This window comes from Colius striatus, chromosome 2 (genome assembly GCF_028858725.1).
Source record: "Colius striatus isolate bColStr4 chromosome 2, bColStr4.1.hap1, whole genome shotgun sequence".
Lineage (NCBI taxonomy): Eukaryota > Metazoa > Chordata > Aves > Coliiformes > Coliidae > Colius > Colius striatus.
This window is the reverse complement of record NC_084760.1, coordinates 76461201-76479775: the sequence shown is the minus strand read 5'-3', so window position 1 is coordinate 76479775 and position 18575 is coordinate 76461201. Positions and strand designations below refer to the sequence as shown.

Below are 18575 nucleotides of genomic sequence, written 5' to 3'. Positions count from 1 at the left end.
ATCACAGAGATCACTAAAACCATGTATTTGTAGAATTAAGAATACTTCTGCACCTCTAATACTTTGATATCAAATCCCCTGAGATTGGAATGGATATTGTCTTACAATATTTTACTGATTTGAGAATGAGCATTCTATATGAAAAATGCTGCAAGACCTGATGACTTTGTCTGCCTTTATTGCTCTCTGCTTACTGTTCCGTTATGGCTGATGAGCTTTCTTATGAGAGGTACTAATGTTACTTCTTCATGTGGTGGTTTAGCCCTGGCTGGGTGCCAAGTGCTTGTTAAGTAGTTCTATCGTTCCCTCTCCTCAACTGGACAGGGGAGAAAGAAATATAACAAAGGGCTTATGAGTCGACATAAGGACAGGGAGATAACTCAGCAATTACCATCACAGGCAAAACAGACTCAACTTGGGGAGAATCTGTTTGATTTTATTAACAAACAATCAAAACAGAGTAGGGAAATAAGAAATAAAGCCTGAATCTGTATATCTGTATATATACAGCCTCCCCCCACCCCTCCCTTCTTCCCAAGTTTCTACATCTTCCCTCTGAGCAGTGCAGGGGGATGGGGGATGGAGGTTACGGTCAGTTCATCACAGATGGTCTTTACCGCTGCTTCCTGTCAAGGGGCGGCCTCCTCACACTTTCCCTGGTACAGTGTGGGGTCCCTCCTAAGGGATACAGTTCTCCACAAACTTCTTCAATGTCAGTCCTTCCCATGGGGTACAGTTCCTCATGAACTGCTCCACTGGGTCCTTCCCACAGGGAAACAGTCCTTCAGGAACAGAGTGCTCCAGTATGGGTCCTCCACAAGGTCACAGGTCCTGCCAGCAAACCTCATCCATCATGGGCTCCTCTCTCCACAGATTTCCAGGCCCTGCCAGGGACTTGCTCCATGGTGAGCTTCTCACAGAATCACAGCCTCCTTCAGTCATCCACCTACTCTGGCGTGGGGTTCTCCACAGGCTGTGAGTGGATCTCTGCTCCCCCATGGTCCTCCATGGACTGCAGGAGCACAGCTGCCTCACCATGGTCTTCATCACAGTTCACAGGAGAATCTCTTTTTCAGTGCCTGGGCACCTTCTTCCCCTCCTCCTCCACTGACCTTGGTGTCTCTGGAGATGTTCTCACATTCTCACTCCCCTCTGCTGCAGTTTAGCACCTGCACAGCAACTTCTTTCCCAATGTGTTAATCCCAGAAGTGTTATCTCGATCAGGTATTGGCCAGGCCTTGGTCAATGGTTGGTCCATTTTAGAGCTGACTGACACTGGCCCTGTCAGATACAGGGGAAGCGTCCAGCAGCTCTTTAAACAAAGAAGCCATCTGTAGCCCCCTGCCACCAAATCCTGGCCACACAAACTGACTATACTTACAAGGAGAATCAAACTGCACTGTTACTAACAAGGATTAGATGTGAATATGTCTGCGATCAAAACAGCCAGAGTAAATAAGTGAATAAATTTAGAGGATGTGCTTTTTGTCTGTTATTTGTAGAGAATTTCGGAATTTATCTTTGCTTTGCTAATTTGACAGGGGGAGCGTTTTACACTCCAGAAACAATTGATACAGCTAGACTGCATTACCGGAACTCCTGGGCTCCTATACTACATGCAGTGGCACTTTGGCTAAACAGTACAGGATTTAGTGCTTCAGAGTCAACAGAAGAGACTGCTGCAGCAATGCCCAATTCACAAAAACGTGCTACATCCATTATGTTAAACCCAACACCTGGAACTCCACCTACCACTAAATCTTTGGCAGAGATAAACAAAGATCGAATGCACTTAATTTTGGGTAAGAGTTATAAGTTTTAGAGTTCAGTAACAGCACATTATGGTATGAAATGATACAGAAATAAGAAAAGATTCTTTGCTTGAAATCTGGGCAATTTAAAATGCATTACATGTCTGGACAGCAATGTTTCAATGTTTCTGTGTTTCATCTCCATATATGGAGCCGCCTCCTATGTTCTTTATAGCTTTGACAAACTATTTGTTGTGATTATTGTGGTTTGTATAGACAAGTTGTAGATCAAGTTTATTTATATAATGGAATAAAATTAGTAGAAACTGGTTTACAAAGTAACATAATTCAGATGACTTAAAATTTTATGCTTCAAAGACACAAAAGCTGTAAGGTTAAACAAAATACACACCCTCATAAACCCACAGTTCAGTAGACTGACCTGGGACAAGTAACATGAAGTAGCTTTTGCTTCAGTTTTTAATCTGTGAGTAGTGCTCACAGTTACCCTTTGTTGTTACCTAGTAGCTTTAAGAGGTGGATGTTATCACTTATTCTGAGGAATGTCAACAGTTTGCTGAGATATACAGATATTTAAAAGTAGAATTAGGTGCTATAATATGAATATGGAGTATTTTTTTGACACTTAATCTCAGTTATCTTTACATTGAAAAGAGTTCAATAAAATAAAACTCACCTTGCATTTGAAGGATTCCAAAGTGTGACTTTACTGATCTTTAGAACAGTAATCTAAATTGCCTGCTGGGACATGAAGCAGAAGAGAAAGCAACTATAATTTTGCTGTTTCTAGTACATAAACTCTCTTTTCTTTTAAAGGAAGAATTGAGAAAAACATGTATCTTTCTAAAGTTGTGAAGAACCTGCCATACTTATAAAGACATTTTAAACAGAAGACTTGATTTTCCGATGATGTGAATGTTCTTTTTAATTATTGCTCTTTTCAGGTGTTAGTATACAGTTTCTGTGTTCCCCACGACCTGAAGAGCCTGTTGAGCATGTTACATCTTGTTTACAAGCACTTCATACTTTGTTGGATTCCCCTTGTGCCAGGATCCATATTGCAGAGGATCAGGTACTGTATGAGCATGTTGTAACAATCAGCTTTTTCTAGGTCTTGGTCTTTCATCTGTGATGATTACAAAATCTGTAATTATTTTTGTGTGAGACATGTATTTGTTCATCATAAGCAAGTGACAGAACAATTAGGAATTATTAAGCCCTAATTTAATTGTTTTATGTGTATTTTGTTTTACTGTAGCTCCTTGGTGTTGAACTCTTGAGTGTGCTTCACCGACTCCTCCTCACCTGGGATCCTCCTTCAGTTCAGCTACTGGTTACAGGAGTTGTCCAGCAGATAGTAAGAGCAGCTCAAGATTATTTGCAGGAAAAAAGGAACAGCCTAAGTAAGATTTTGAAAACATGACTTGCTTTGCAGAGTAAAAAAGCAACAGGTTCTCGTAGTGGGAAAGGAGCTCAGATACACTGGAGTATGATTATACTGAGGAGGAAAATGCTGTGTATTCCACAGATAGGTTTTTTTTCCTTAGTGGTTTTATCATTCTAATGATTATTCTTTTCATTTAGTGGTTTTAATTTGTTTTTTTTGAGTATGAGTGATGAATATTATACCCAGCAGACTTCTTAAGGTCTTACTAATACCTTGCACAGTTTCATTAATGCTTCTCTATTGACTGCCTCCTTAGCACTTTAATTACCTTTTTTTCCCTGAAGTTTAATGGTTCAGTCTCCAGCGTAAGGTCTTACAGTATTTCTGTGGCACAACTGGCACCATGAGGTGAGTGAACTGCTCCTGAAACCAACGCAAAAACTTGCCTGTCCAGGAGATTTTGCCAGGAAATGTAGCAAACTTGCATCTTGGTTCTTACTTCACTGACATTCAGGGTGTGTCAGCATCCAGGAGCTCTGGGAACAGGGTGTGCAAACAAGAGCAAGACAGCTGCCATGGAAAAGCATGCTCACACAGCCCAGAAGAGCTACTCAAAACTGTACAAGACTGCTAGAGTCAGCATAATGATGGCAGTGACATACAACAAGATGCAGTCTGCTGACTGAGGAACAATCACCTCTGGCACGTCAGACGTCCAGTGACCTGCTTTGAAATTCAAATGAAGGTCCTGATGTGATTTTTCTCCAGGTCCTTGACTGTGCAGCCAGGACTGGAGGTGACATTGTGAGATGTGAAGGAAATGCATGTGGAGGTGAGCAGATTGTGTAGTGTCTAGAAAGGAAGAGTGACATATTCTTCACAGAAATCCTGCAGGTGCAGGAGCTGAAGCCCCTTGTGTCATGGAAGGAGGAACAGCCATAGCCTTTGCTGGAATATGACCCTGGTGAGATTGTGGCTTCCAGACATCTAATTGAAAACTATAGAGAATCTGGCAAGAGGAACATGCTATCACGGTAGACATCTGGGCCAGCTGTCCCTCTTTGACAGGTCAGAATTGATAGCAGTAACAGGAAGTGAAGGGTGAATACCACTCAGGAACTCTCTTCTTGTTTGCCACAGACTGCCTAATAAAGAAGAGGAGGTGGATGAAGCCATATAAAACAGACCAGAAGAAGCCTTTCAGTCACAAGCTATGGGAGTTTCATGAGAGACTTTTAACATCCAGATGTGTGTTGGAAGGACAATACTGCAGGACGCTAACAAACTGAAGCTTTTAGAAGCTTATGAGGCACAGTTTTTTTCAGTCCAAATAAGGGAGGTGCTCAGTGGATCTGCACCTCACTAGTACAGAAAAAATGGTTAGGAAGGTTAATGGCAACAGCCATGAGATAGCGGAGTTCATGGTCCTGAGGGAAATGAAGAAAGCAAGTAGGAGAGCAAAAGCTTTGGTCTGATGTAGCAGTCTTGGGCTTGTGCAGGTAACTTGCAGATAAGATCTTGTGATAAGCTTCCCAGAAGGGCAAAGGAAAGAGAGATGGTTCCTCTTTGGTGACAAAAAACTCATCCAGAAGTGCAGAATGCCAAACAGCAATGGCAGGGCTGACTTGGCTGAACCAGGAACTTCTCACCAAGCTCAAATTTGACATCTCTGTGTCTCTGTGTTTAGGGGAGAGAATGTCTACCTTCAGTAGATCGGCATCAGGTTAGGGACAACTTAGGTAAAAGCTGCACATATTCTGCGACCAGATTGAGTGCATCTGTGGGAGCTGGATGCTAAGACTGCTGCAAGTCATCTTAGAAAAGCTGCTGGCGCTCAAGGAAGCTTTCCAGTGAATGGCAAAAAGTACATGCAATGTCTAACTTTGAATAAGTAAAGATGGGAGGAGGGTTTTGGGATATTATGTACCAGTAAGTCCTGTGTGTTTTGAACATTTTTAGAGTAAATTTCCTTGGAAGCCATTTCAGAGTACATGATGCAGAAGTACATGATGTGAACACAGACTTATTATCAAAGACAAATAATGCCTAATCACCCTCTGTGATGAAGTAACTGGCTCTGGATCAAGGCAGAAGTGGTGGATATTGTTTACCTTGACTTTTACAAGGCTTTTGAACAAGTACCCCATAGTATCAATGTCAAGTTGGAGAGATGTGGACTAGAAAGTAGGAGAATAACTGTCTGGATTGCTCTGATTGAATGGAGTTTGGTGATTCAGGTCTAACTGGCAGTTGGTTTCAACTAGTATTCCTTAAGAGTTCAGTATTGGGTGTGCTACTGTTTAATGTCATCATTAACAGTCTAGATGATAGGTCAAAATGCATGCTCAGCAAATTTGTGGATGATACAAAATTGTGCAAGTGGTAAATACACTGGAGGGCAGTTCTCCCTTTCCGGGGAATCTTGAGCTGTGGGACTGAGAACCTGCTACAGTTCAGCAAAGACAAATGCAAAATCCTGCATTTGGGATGGATCTGGAGAATTGTCTAGTTTTCTTCACCTTCTCCCACATTCTGAAGAGAGAAGTTGATAGACTGAAGGAAGGTCCAGCAGAGGTCCACTAAGCTGCTTAGAGAAGTATGTGACATCTGAGGAGAGGCTAAGAGAACTGAATTTTAGTCTGCAGAAGAGGGGGTTAACATGGGATAGAATAGCAATTCCCCTTTATAAAGGGGATTTAAAGAGAAGATCAGTCCAGATTCATCTGAAGGGCATATGGTGGAAGGATAAGAACAATGGACACAGGTTGCAGCAACAGAAATCGAGGTAGGACATAAGGGAAAAACTTGTCACCGTGGGAGTGGTGAAGCAGTAAAACAGGTACCCAGGCATGTTGTGGCATCTCCATGCTTGGAGATATTCAGAACTGGATCAGGCCTGAGAAATATGCTCTAGCTTCAAGTTGTCCCTGTTTTGAACAAGAGATTGGACTTGGATGACTTATGGAGGTCTCTTTCAACTTACTTTTTTCTGAGATTCTGTGATGAGTTGATATACCCAAATCCTGTTCCACTACTTGGCCTTTATTGAGCTTCAGTAAAATTCTTTCTTCTTTTATGCCTGCTACTTCTGGTATGATATTTCAGCTTCTGATGTTTTCCTTAGGCTTTTCATCTGCATGTTCTGTTAGTTTATTTCTACTTTATGTCAGAATATCCTTGATAAAGGTATTAGCATCAGGCTGAAAGCTACTTCCTGAGGTACTTTTAGTAACTTCTTCCTTTTAACAGAGCATCCGCTGATCAATCATCCCGTTAGTATTTCTTTAAAAATCATGCATTGGATGTTCTGTTTGCATCTTTGCCAAGTAAATAATTTTCCTAGTGGCAACCTGGCAAATAGTTCATGGATATCTGGTCTGCCATGTTTTCTTTTACCTGAAAGAAGTATACCCCAAAGAATATTCCCTTACTATGGAAAACTACCATCTTAGTGTGGCACAACATACTGTTGAGAAAAACCCCAGCTGTTGGCTTTTGCCTGTTTCCCTCATAAGAACAGAGAGGAGATTTTCCTGGAATTTGAGGAGCTGGCTGAGCTGAGAATGCAAGCTCTGTTCTTTCATATGAATTAATGGAATTGTTTGCTGTAGGCCTTGTAAGTTGCATTTTTCAAATCAGTGAATGTGATAACACTAGCAATCATTTAAATTCATAGGAGCTCCATAGGGGTAGTTCAGCCAGCTTTGACTTACTGAATCTCTGTTGCTGTTTAATGGGAGAAGGAAAAACTGCAGCTGGCCAAGCTGCCATTCAAGAGAGACTTTTTGAACTGAATGCACTGAAATCATGAACTCAGACATAGAATCCTACAATGCTTTTCTGTTCTCTTGTTTAGTAATCAATTTAGGCTGAAATAAGATATTGTCGGGGGGAACATCTAAGTAACAGCAATTAAATAATAAAAATATTGTCATGCCTATTTATTTGGCAGTCATTGCTGTTAATTTTACAACCAATTTTAAAAGAATTCCTACAGGTTTTTTGGGGTAAGTATTACTACTTTGTTCCTAGTGTTGTATGGATTTTTAATACGTATTGTTTGAATCACAATACTTATAAATCATTTTAAACCCCTTTAAGTCATTCTAACTGAAACATTTAGTTTGACATAAGCCATGGTTGTCATATGTTACTGTAAAGCACCTTTTTCTTCTTGATTTCAAACTGCTTTTTAAAGAGTGTTTCATGTAATCTTTGATATGGGATCTTTCTTAACTATCTCCTCAAACATATATTTCCTTTTTACAGATGAAGATGATATTGAGGAAAAAGAAAATCCTCTTGCTTTAGGAGAGGGAGGTGAGAGTGGTGGTCTTGTGCCTGGAAAATCTCTAGTCTTTGCAGCCATGGAACTGCTCATGTTTATCCTAGTACGGCACATGCCTCATCTGAGTTCAAAAGTGTCAGATTCTCCAAGTCACGTTGCTACCAAATCCCACCTCTCGGAGGAAAGTTCTCGTCTTGTGGCTGCCACTGTTACTATACTGTCTGATCTGCCTTCTCTGTGTTCTCCAGCAGGTAAGGTGTTGTAACAAAATATGTATGAGTGATTACTGTGTGGGAAAAGTAATGAGCATATGGTGCTAAAAGCAAACTATAAATATATTTTTATGGAATACCTTAAGAGTCTCTTCTAAATTCTAAATTAAGAATTCAGGCTTTCCAGAGAGCAACATAAAGGAAATTACTTGATTTTAAATGTGCATGTGTCTGCAAGTTTGCTGAGGAAAGGAGCTCTATACCATTATGATTTTATTAGTAGTGTTTTCCCTTGCTTTTTTCTGATTTTGAAACCTTTTGTCCAATTTTAATCGTATTGTAGAAGAGCATAGACATCTTGGAGATAATTAAATTCCTGACAAGTTCATAAAAAGCAGCAACTGGATGAAAAGAGAATCATACTGAGGAGAAACCAGCACAATTCATCAGTGCTACTCTTGGTTTTGCAGCCGTTGGCTGTCAATCATCTCAAATGTGACTCTAAACTAAATGGAGCTTTCTTCTGCCCAGAGAGACTGTCACAAAGGATACGTGTAAACTAGGGTAATTGCACTGAGTGGAGTTGAGGGGTAAAGGACACAATTGCATGGGAAGCTGTGCTCTGAGTCTTGCTTTTTCAGAGAAGAAATTGCTTAAGAGTTGCCTCCTGGATCTTTGGGAGGTTTCACACTCTGATGCTTCAACCTCATTTTAGAGGTTGGTCCTTTAATGAGATTGGTCTCTTCAACCTCTTTAGAGGTTGGTCTCTTCACGTGAAGCATGCTAAATAACATATTTGGACTAAGTTATGCTCAGAATACAGCATGGACTGTCTTCAAACAGACCATTTGTCTTACAATTATTTAAAAAATAAATTTTGAGCTGATTTGGAGCCACACACTATTTTTATTTGATTCCTGGTTCTTTTTCCTTTCTCCTTTTTTTTGGGCAAAATGAGTGACAGGACTACTTCTGTGTTGACTAGAGTGAAGGTATGACTCCCAACATTTGGCAAGTGGACAGTGAAAGTAGCTTGGAAACTATTGTTAGTCTACAGAGACTACTAAAGTTGGGATTTTTCTCATCCAGAAGACACAGCCAGCTGATAGCTGTAAGGAGGAGGGAATGGTGCATAAACATTTCTGTTAATTGAGCCTTTGAATTGTAAGAGAAACTGTGAGCAAATAGAAATCACTTTCTGTGATTTTGTAGAGCAGCCAGATGGCTAAAGCTTTTGCCCAGGACATGAGACACCTAGATAACTTCCCTACTTTCTTTGTGAGTCTTGTACCACACACCAGCTTCCTTGAAAAGTGCTATAACTTGGTTTGGATACCTGTTTCTAGATCTCTTCTAGTTGTTTTTTTGCTTTATAGGACCGCAGCAATATGCAGATCCTGTTTTAAGTTATTTTAAACTCTGTGTTCAATATGATACGTACCATGTATCACATGTCATGTAGGGCAAAACTTTAACAGCTGAATCATCATTCCTGAGTTGAAAGCAACATTTTAAGTGTTGACTTGTATGACTTGTTGCTGAAGTTTCTCATAACACACCGATGAATCGATTTGGTGATAAAATATTAAATGGCACAGATAACTTGTTGCCTGAGATGCAGCTCATTTAGTGTCTCCTTTGTCTCCTAGACAGATAGATCCATAATGGGAAAGCTAAAGAGACTACCACACTTGTTGGAATTAACTTCAGAAATTCTGCTTTGTGTTTATTTATTTGTTTGTTTGGGTTTTTTTAGGTTGTATGACAATCTTACCTACTATCCTATTTCTGATTACAAGAGTATTGAAAGAAACAGCGGTAAAATCAGCGGATAATCAGGTCCCCCCTCCAGTCAGTGCAGCTCTTCAAGGTATAAAAACTATTGTTACTCTTCCAACAGTGAAGACTGATGAAACTCAGAAACAATGGACAGGTCTTATCCGCAGCACTCTGGCATCTATCTTGGAATACTCTCAACCTGGTAAGTGGTTTCACAGTGTACGAGAGTTAAAGATAACTGGGTTTTGTTGTAATGAAAAGGCAAATATTGTGTCTGCCTATAATTTAATAGACTTCTTGTCTGAGGGTCAGGGATTAAAAATGATGATGAATTACTGTTAAAATCAAAATGGGAGGAAAACCTGAGTGCACAAGAGTGTAACTAAGTGGAGATACTTAACAGATTGTGTTGAAGGCAAGCATAGAATTGGCTTTAAGAAAGTACAGTTACATCTCAGGAATTCCCATCCTGGATTTGTCCTTAGTCTGTTTTTGTTGACAATATTGATCATAATCTCCTGTTAGAAATTTTGCCTTTTGAAACTCCTCTTAAAGCCCCCCTCACCAATCTTTTCCGTAGGGTATTTCTACTTCAGACTTTCCTTTTCCTTTTTGATTATTTCATGCTTTAAATTTTCCTCAGTCTGACCCTAACAGTCTTCATAGTTTCAGCTAATGGAAGCTATGCTTCTGGAACATGGACATCTGTGCTCTGATATCAGTTGGTCTTTCTGACAGCTGCTGAATGTCTTACAAGTAAAATCAATAGGAGTTCCACTTCTTGGACTATGCCTCAATTTCTAGGACTACTGACAACTCTATAGACATGTTGGCAACACCTAAGCAAACTTATCAGTTCCAGTCCTCCCTCTTTCCTCAGAATACCTGCTAGCTTAAAGGAAAGGAGTTTTAGTTGCCAAAACAGTGTTTGTAGAGGAACTGATCTCCTTACTGAAACTGTAATTGTTCAGTACTGTACATGGACTCGACACCTTGAATTACATTGATTGCCATTTTTCTTGACTTTTATGTTAAGTATGTGCTGACACAATTCATATAGTCTTAATGATGGTGAATGTTAAAGTAGATGAGTGTGAATACAGCAAGGGATAATTGTGACAAGGTTCATACTGGAACAGCGTATTCACAATACTGTTAAAAGCTTTCAGTGATGAAGAAAAAATACTATCTGCTAAAAAAATCTGTTACCCACCAGCAGGATCTCTACTGTGTCTCTTGAGAGAACTGCAGACTGCTTCTCTTGGTTCACATTTGTACTTTGCCTTGCCCTTTGAAAAGCAAAGAAAATGTACAGTCTCAACTATGTAGTTAGTAACAGAGAGACACAAAGATTTTTCATTTGCATAATGGTAATTCAGCCAAAAAAACATCCCATTACATCCCCAAGGAACCATTTCTAGGGACTGAAGAGGGCTTGAATAGAGTTACTCATGTGAGAGATTGGGAGCAAGTAGGTAATTGCAAGTGATCCTGAAAATGTCTGAAGGGAAAGGATCCGTAGATTTGTGTTAACCATGTCAAACTTCGGATTTAATTTGTCACATCAGCTCTTGTCTTCAACCCTTTTGTTACTGTAAAAACTTTCCCGTCCCTCTTTCCAGAACTATTAGTGGCTTTAGGGTTTTTACTTCAGACTTCAGAGTTCTTTGTAGGTTCCTTAGAAGAGTGTATTTTCCTTTTCCTTTCCATTCTTTTGTGGAGTTCGACACACAATCTAAGCAAGGTCTACTGCATATGATTTCAGGTTTCATAATTCAATAAAATTTAACAATTTAATTTTTTTTTAAATGTCAAAATGCTTGGAATAATTTTTTGAAGGGAAGTTTCACCTCACAACTAAGCCAGTCTGGTGACTAGTGTTTTTCTTTTTGCTGACTCTGTTTCTTTGTGCTTTTCAAGGGAGAGGAGGACCAATCTGGCCAACGAAACCAGCAGAACAGTACTTACATATGAATTGTAATAATTATATATGAATACAGTGTTTTTTTCCCATTGATGTAAGTTAATGAATGAGATCCATGAACACAGAGTTTGTGCAAGGAAAAAAAATGTATGACTGGCAAATACAGACATTTGAAAAGCAGGAAAGATAAAGTAAGGTGGTTCTTATTAGTGACAGGTCGCTGTCAAATCTGTTAGCCTGCTATGTGAAACCTCATGTTAAGTAAAAGTTGTTGTCATGCTGCATATCAGTTTCTTAACTGATGTATCAGGTGAAGAGAATAAAGAATAGGCAAAGCATATTTTTCATTGGGAAAGGATCTAAGAAATACAATTATCCTCTCTTGTTTCCACATTGAAAATGAAACATATTACTTGCTCAGAGAAAGACAGGATGATGTTTTTTCCGTGATATTTAAGTTTCAGAAAGTTTGACTTTATTTAAAACAACTATTAGAGTAGAGCTGCTCAGCTTTTTGTCGGTCACGGTCAATAATGATAAAGTGATTCTGTAATAAGTTGATGCATTTTTCCATGCAATTGCATATACAAATAATTTCAAGTACATTTATTTCTTCTTCGTGAGTTTATCACTGTTCACTGGCTTTTCCTAAATAAATTCTAACCCATTTTTGGTGTAACATAACAGCATGTTTGTTTTTGTTTTTCAGAAGCCTCTAATCCTATTCTTGATGAAGTAAGCATACTTACAGCTATTGCTCTCTTCCTTTGGTCAGCAAGTGCTGAAATAATTGGAGTGCAGTCTTTACAAAATGGATGTATGAACAGATTTAAAAGTGCATTAAATTCCTGTGATCCTTGGGTAAGATTATAAGAATGTGAATGATACATAGCTTCAACAGTGCATTATAAAAATTCTTTAGTGAGTGCAACAACCCAATCCTAGTGCTTCTACATAACATGTGTTCATGGCCTTGTCCCAGGTTCTTGACTTGAAGCTTTTTAAAAGGAGAAAAAAAATCTTTGAAATATGTGAAATTTTAGCAAATTAAAAGATTGGTTACCCGAGAGTGGTGATACTTCTACATTAATGCTGATCTTTTGTAATACAAATTAAACCTGTTTCTCTGTAGATAAAATTACAGACCATATTTCTGCTGAATTTTCTATTTGCTTGTTCCAAACCTGTGCTTATATACATCTTCATACAGAACTCAAGTTTGAGTGCAAACAGGTAATTTTGTGGTCACTATCAGAACCTTTACAGAGTGTGAATCATCTCTCTCCTGATTTCACTTCTGCCCCTTGATTTATCTTTATGAATTATCTTCTAAATTATTTTCCCTCTAAAGATGGAAACTAAAAAATTGTAGCAGGTTAATGCACTGCATTGTTAAGCTTAACTGTTCCAGCTGTGTATACATCAGTTTGCAGGTGGGAGCTAAACTGAAAAAGCTGCAGTTTTTCCACAACTGAGCACTAGCTGAGGTTACTGACAAGTAAAACACACAGAAAATGCTCATGTGTCTAGGGCCACGGTGAGGCACTTAAAATCCTGTTCAGGCTGCTGCACAGAACAATTATCAGAGCTGGTGTTCTCTAGCATGGACATGTAATTCAGTTGGTTCAGGAGCCTGATTTCAAGTAGAAAGCTATTTAAAATTGTAGTATGTGAATGGAAATGTCAGTTGTATGAAGAAGAAAGTTTTATGTCGTACTGTCTCAACTCTGTGTAACACATGAACAGTGAGAGATGTACCACTCTGCCAGAAAGGTGTCAGTGAGCTGGGACTTACCACTATTTTTATAATTCTTGGAGAATGCTTTGACAGCAGCCAGACTGTGTCCAGGCTCCTCACTGATACACAGAGCTCACTGATATACTCTGGAATACTTGTGTGTTTGTTCTAGTGGTTTGTTTTGTTTTTTTTTTTATTTTAAATATAAACCACTCATTGGGGTCAATAACTAGACACCTGTTTGTAATAAAATATTATACTGATTGTGAACCCATTATGGAAAATACTCTTCTCAAGAAATACTACTGCCTCATAAGGAATATGGGAGTATTTTTAAAACTATTGCCATCTGCAAAAGACTGAAAGATTAGATGTTACGTATAGTAAAAACCATAAGGCTAGTGAGCTCAGTTTCATTTTGCCCCAACAAGGGAACTTAATTGAGAACTCCTTGTCTATCAATGCTAATGGGTAAGTTTTACATGAGAGTGACCCTTACATGCGTTGAAGAAGCCTTGATTTTACCTCACAGAAGTTTTTTTTAGACTTATGTGAATGGAGAATAGTAAAAACTTTTACATTATATAGATGGAATAAAAGAAGCTTGGATGAAATTCTGCTGCCAGATGCAGTTGTAAAACTTGTGAATTATGCACGTGTAAGAAAAATGACTTTCACTCTGTCTTTGAAAGGCTAATAGTCTTAACAGTTAATAAGGAGCAAAGTCACAAAATAGGAGTAGACAGAAAAAGGAGAGTTCTTCAGAGTGGTATGGAGGGACAGAGAAATAATTCATTGAAACAGGTCAAAGGTAATGCTGAGTAAGGCATTAGAAGAAAATGTTCTTCCATGGAGCTCTGTTAGAAAGCATACAAATGGTATTAGAAGAAATTTTATTACTTCATGCCTTAAAAATGGATTTGTATAGAAAACTTGCAGCCATGTGCTAGTGAATTAACTGTGATCTGAGTGGCAAACTTGTATTTTCTTACTGATAGTTTTCACTACTTGTCATTCAATATTTTTATTTATACATCTGTTTTTCTAGTCATCGCTGGATCTCCTCACAGATTATTGTGTTCAGTAGTACTTACTTCAGGATGCTTCTCTTCAGTATGTGCTTAAGAACTCATCCTGTTTGGACTTGAGTGCAATTTGAAAACATGCAATGTTTTATCCTCATATTTATTGTGGACCTTTACTTTTTCAAAAGTTATGGATTATGTGGGATTTTAGAAGATATTTGTACACCCACATAAAACCCACTCATAAGTTCATCTAAACAAGTTCATCAGTGAGTCAGTTTCCCAAACAGAGATTTTAACAATCTCTGCTTTCCAAAGAAAAGAGGGAGAATTGAAAAAGAAAACAGAGTGAAACAAGGAGAGGGTTCTGTGATTGTGCTTACAGTATAGCCACATGTATACTTCTATGCTACTACCAGCACAAGATGGAGAGTGAGAAGGAAGGATGGGCCGGCCTACTGCTTTTGGCTATAGCCATGGCTCATCTTAGAGCAACACGATCACTTTGATCTGAGTCACTTTTAAGGGCTGTTTTACCTTTCTGAGATTGGAATAGCATTTCATAATTTTGCAGATACATCCGCTGTTAGTGCTGGTAGTTCTAAGACTTGAAGTTCTCTTGTGGACTTGTGGGAACCGACTTGTATAATATCAGATATTCCTTTATTTTCCCTGAGTTCATATTGTTAACTGCTCTTTAGTACCTGCATATTTTTTCTATTTGGCCTTCCTTTTCTATCTGGGCTTCCTTATTGAACACTGGATTAATATTATTTTAGCAGATGGGCTGCATTGGTGCTTTCCTCTTATTCAGTATGTTTTCTTCCCCTTTAGTCATCTTTTTTTTGGTATTGTGTGTATCTCACATACATAGATAATAGTTTATTAGAATTTCCCAAACTAACAAATAACTTTCAGGACAATGTATTTATCTTGATTTGATTAGGTTCAAGCCAAGTGTTACCAGCTACTCCTTTCTGTGTTCCAACACACCAATCGTGCCCTGTCAACCCCATATATTCATTCGTTGGCCCCTATCATGGTTGAGAAGTTGAAAGCTGTGGAAAGGAGCCGCCCAAACAACAATCTGGAGCTGTTAGCAGTCCAGGAAGGAATTAAAGTCCTTGAAACATTGGTTGCCCTTGGTGAAGAGCAGAATAGTAAGTATTTAGTTTTTCTGGAGAAATGTGTAATGCTAAAATAGGATATTGAACGTGAGAAAACTTGCTGTCAGGAACTTGATGGCATAGTCACAAGTAGGCCCTGTCTGTGTAAAATACTCCTGTAATTCCAGTACTAGAACTTTTGTATACATGGACTTGTATTACATACACAGTATGATATGCTGTAGCCTTTGCATTTCTGGTGATTGCAGGAAAAAATCTAAATATTAATTACAGTGGTGAGACAATGTTTAACTAAAAAGCCCGAGAAATGAATTTTACTGGTCAGAACATGTTGGTTGTATATGGAGCCTCTTGTTTCATTTAGTAGATAGAATACAGTATTTAGAGTTTTATCTTTAAGTTATTAAGTTATTCCCCAACCGAAACAATGTGTTTTTTAAAGACTTAATTTACAGACATTTGCTTTTAAATGCTGATAAAGTTCCTTGTTAAAATACTACTGTTGTTTTTTCATGGGTTTGTTCGCCCCTTCAACAGGAAGTATGTTGGTATTTCTCTTCATCGATGATAAAACACTAAGCCTCATTCTGATTCTGGCACAGTTGTTTGAAACATGTAAAATGAGAGAGTAACTGCAGTGAATGGGGAAACAACTGATTTTTTCTAATGCTGGCTGGAAAAAAATCATCCCATGAGCATGAATTTAGTCAAAATCTTTAGGGGAAGATCATTAATACACTGATAACTTAAAAAAAAATAGATAAGTGAGTTACCACTAATATTTAAGTTCTTTGAGCATAAAATTTACAATTAACACGTTGCGCATTTCAAAGGCATACTTAACATCCTTGCTAGATACAAAAGTTAATAATTTTTTCTTAAGTTCAGCTGGTTTTTTGTTCTAAAGATAAAGCTTTTGATCTCTGTGTTTTGGGCTGTGGCCTCATTGGGTCATGCTAGCCCAAGTATAGCTACGGTGCTAATTTTTGGATTCCAGAACGGAGTAATAAACAGTTCACAAACCAATCAGGGACAGTTAACACTTGTATTCAAGAGCTGTTCTGTTATGATCACCGGGGAGGCTGATACTCAGAGTCATGTTTCTGTCTGTCTGAAATGTGACTTGAAATCCTTTAATATGATAGGCAGTCCACGTCTTACAATTCCTTATCAGTGATCTGCAATTAGACGGTACAAAGGCATCTTTAAGGAGTGTGGGTAATAAAAGAACAGTGATGATCAATAACAGAAGTCTGAAACACAGTCCTGATAAGAAATAACTGAGTGACCAAATGATACCACGTACATTTTAGTTGGGTTTTATTTGATCATTTTTAAATCAGTATGTTGTCACTTCTGCAAACAAAATTGCCCTTATCCGTCTAGTAACTTATAAAATTAATGTTGTGATATTTTTTTCTCTGATTTCTTTATTTCACTTTTAGGAGTCCAGTTGCTTGCCCTCCTTGTTCCTACTCTGATCTCCTACTTACTGAGTGAAAATGCCTTTGCTTCTGCATCGACAGCATCTAAGGATCTCCATGAATTTGCACTTCAGAATCTCATGCACATTGGTCCACTTTACCCACATGCTTTCAAGACAGTAATGGGAGCTGCTCCTGAATTAAAAACACGTCTAGAAACTGCAGTCCGAGCAAGTCAGGCCAGCAAAGCAAAAGCAGCTGCTAGGCAACCACCACCCACAGTACATTCCACTCCAACAATTAAACTGAAAACTAGCTTTTTTTGAATTACTTTTATTATTTTTGGATGTTAAGTAGTCAGAAGCATTACATTATCCCTGATGTGTTACTGCATATATGTCTGTAATTTCGTGTAATTTGTATGTGAAAAGCTGTCTAATAGAGCCTTGCGTAATTACCTGAAATCTGTGCGTTACAAGGGAAGTGGTGTCACTTGTATAGATTTTTAGGAAATTGAATGTGATCATATTTATGAATTTGTGTTATAAAGTATCCACAAAAAACCCCCACAACCCTGTTCTCTGTTCGACTTAGTTTTATTTATTTTTAAAAGCTATCCCAAACCTTTCAGTAGTTTTTGAAATCTGGTGATTGTTATCTTACCATTGTGCCAACACACCAACACAGTGGGGATGGAGATGAAGAGGGGAAACTGTTATGCAATATTTGCAATGTATTTGCAGTGTAGAAGAATGCAGTTCTCCTTTTAAAAGGAAAGTAGGGAAGGGAATTGTCAGACCTTGTGGATCATTTCAGCTAGCATGAAAAAAACAAATAATTGAAAATGTTCAGCCTTTCTCAAGGTGAATGACCAAGCATGCTGTCTTTAATGAGCTGTTCATATTTATGTAGTGTATATTTCTTTCAAATCCATTTCCATGCTTTAAAATTAATAAAGGATGCAAAGAATCTAATCCCCCATCTCTTCTAAGATGATAAATTTTAAAGAATGCATTGGAAATTGTGTTTATTATAGAGCTGCCTGTTACCTGCATTTTTGTAGGTATAGATTTTGGCCTTTGTTAAGGTGCTATGTGTTAGCAGTCTTCCTGTTCTGCAAGACACTGACCGAATATGATGATTCAGAGCTCTGCTATTTGTCGAGGCTCCTAGGTATTTAACTTTCTTGCAAGGTTTTACTCTTCATGGGTATGTCTTATCTGTACTCCTTGACAAAGTTGACAATGCCAAGCCACCTGAGGAGTCTGCACCTGTACTGACTGAGCACATGGCTCCCCGCACATCTGAGTGAGCCTGATGTGCAGATCTTGGAGCTTAGAGCTCATGCGCTGTGCTAACCTTACAGTGCAGAGCCAGTGCCTCCCATTGTCTGCTTGCCAGACCTTACCCTTCCTATTGGCAAAACTGCAGAACCATGTATTTTCTTGTGTATACAAGACTGACTGACATGAATTTTTTTGATACTGCTGTTGAACTTACAGGCTTCTATGGGAGTCTTTCTATATCTTTTGCTTTATAGAGAGAAGCCATGTAACTGGAAGCCTCAGCTAGGCCCGTTGAATTTAATTTCTGATGTTTTTCTGGATACTCTGTAAATCCCAGAAGCTTCTACTTCAACTGAAATATAAGAAAGGGGTAGTAAATATAATTGAATATGATTACTATTTGGTCGAAATACTTGTAGATTGTTATGTTTGCATAGTCACTTCCCTCTAAGTTGCTTTTCCTCTAAGACCTTGTATAACTCTGACTACCTATGCAAAATGGAAGACAATTCTCTTTTCTCCTCTTGTATTTGGTGTATGCAAAATGTTTATCATAAAAGCAGAAAACCTTTTATTTCACAGTGAATATTTTTTTTACTAAAATGAAGACATA

At 38.4% G+C, this 18575-nt stretch overlaps 1 protein-coding gene across 5 annotated transcripts in view; it reads left to right on the top strand.

The window, feature by feature from the left end:
* The window catches only part of HEATR5B (HEAT repeat containing 5B), a 58146-nt gene extending 40496 nt beyond the window's left edge, over positions 1 to 17650 (top strand). For 2 of the 5 annotated variants that reach the window (XM_061991143.1, XM_061991142.1), the window contains 8 exons: positions 1542 to 1802; positions 2717 to 2844; positions 3031 to 3175; positions 7429 to 7698; positions 9416 to 9640; positions 12072 to 12223; positions 15072 to 15285; positions 16698 to 17650. In XM_061991143.1, the coding sequence (XP_061847127.1) occupies positions 1542 to 1802; positions 2717 to 2844; positions 3031 to 3175; positions 7429 to 7698; positions 9416 to 9640; positions 12072 to 12223; positions 15072 to 15285; positions 16698 to 17002 (1700 nt within the window). In that variant the 3' untranslated portion in view covers positions 17003 to 17650. Of the gene's footprint in view, positions 1 to 1541; positions 1803 to 2716; positions 2845 to 3030; positions 3176 to 3503; positions 3568 to 3673; positions 3940 to 7428; positions 7699 to 9415; positions 9641 to 11358; positions 11881 to 12071; positions 12224 to 15071; positions 15286 to 16697 lie in introns of those variants that run through there. The other 3 variants (XM_061991144.1, XM_061991145.1, XM_061991146.1) reach the window with 3 other exon arrangements.
* The last annotated feature ends 925 nt before the right edge of the window (positions 17651 to 18575 follow it).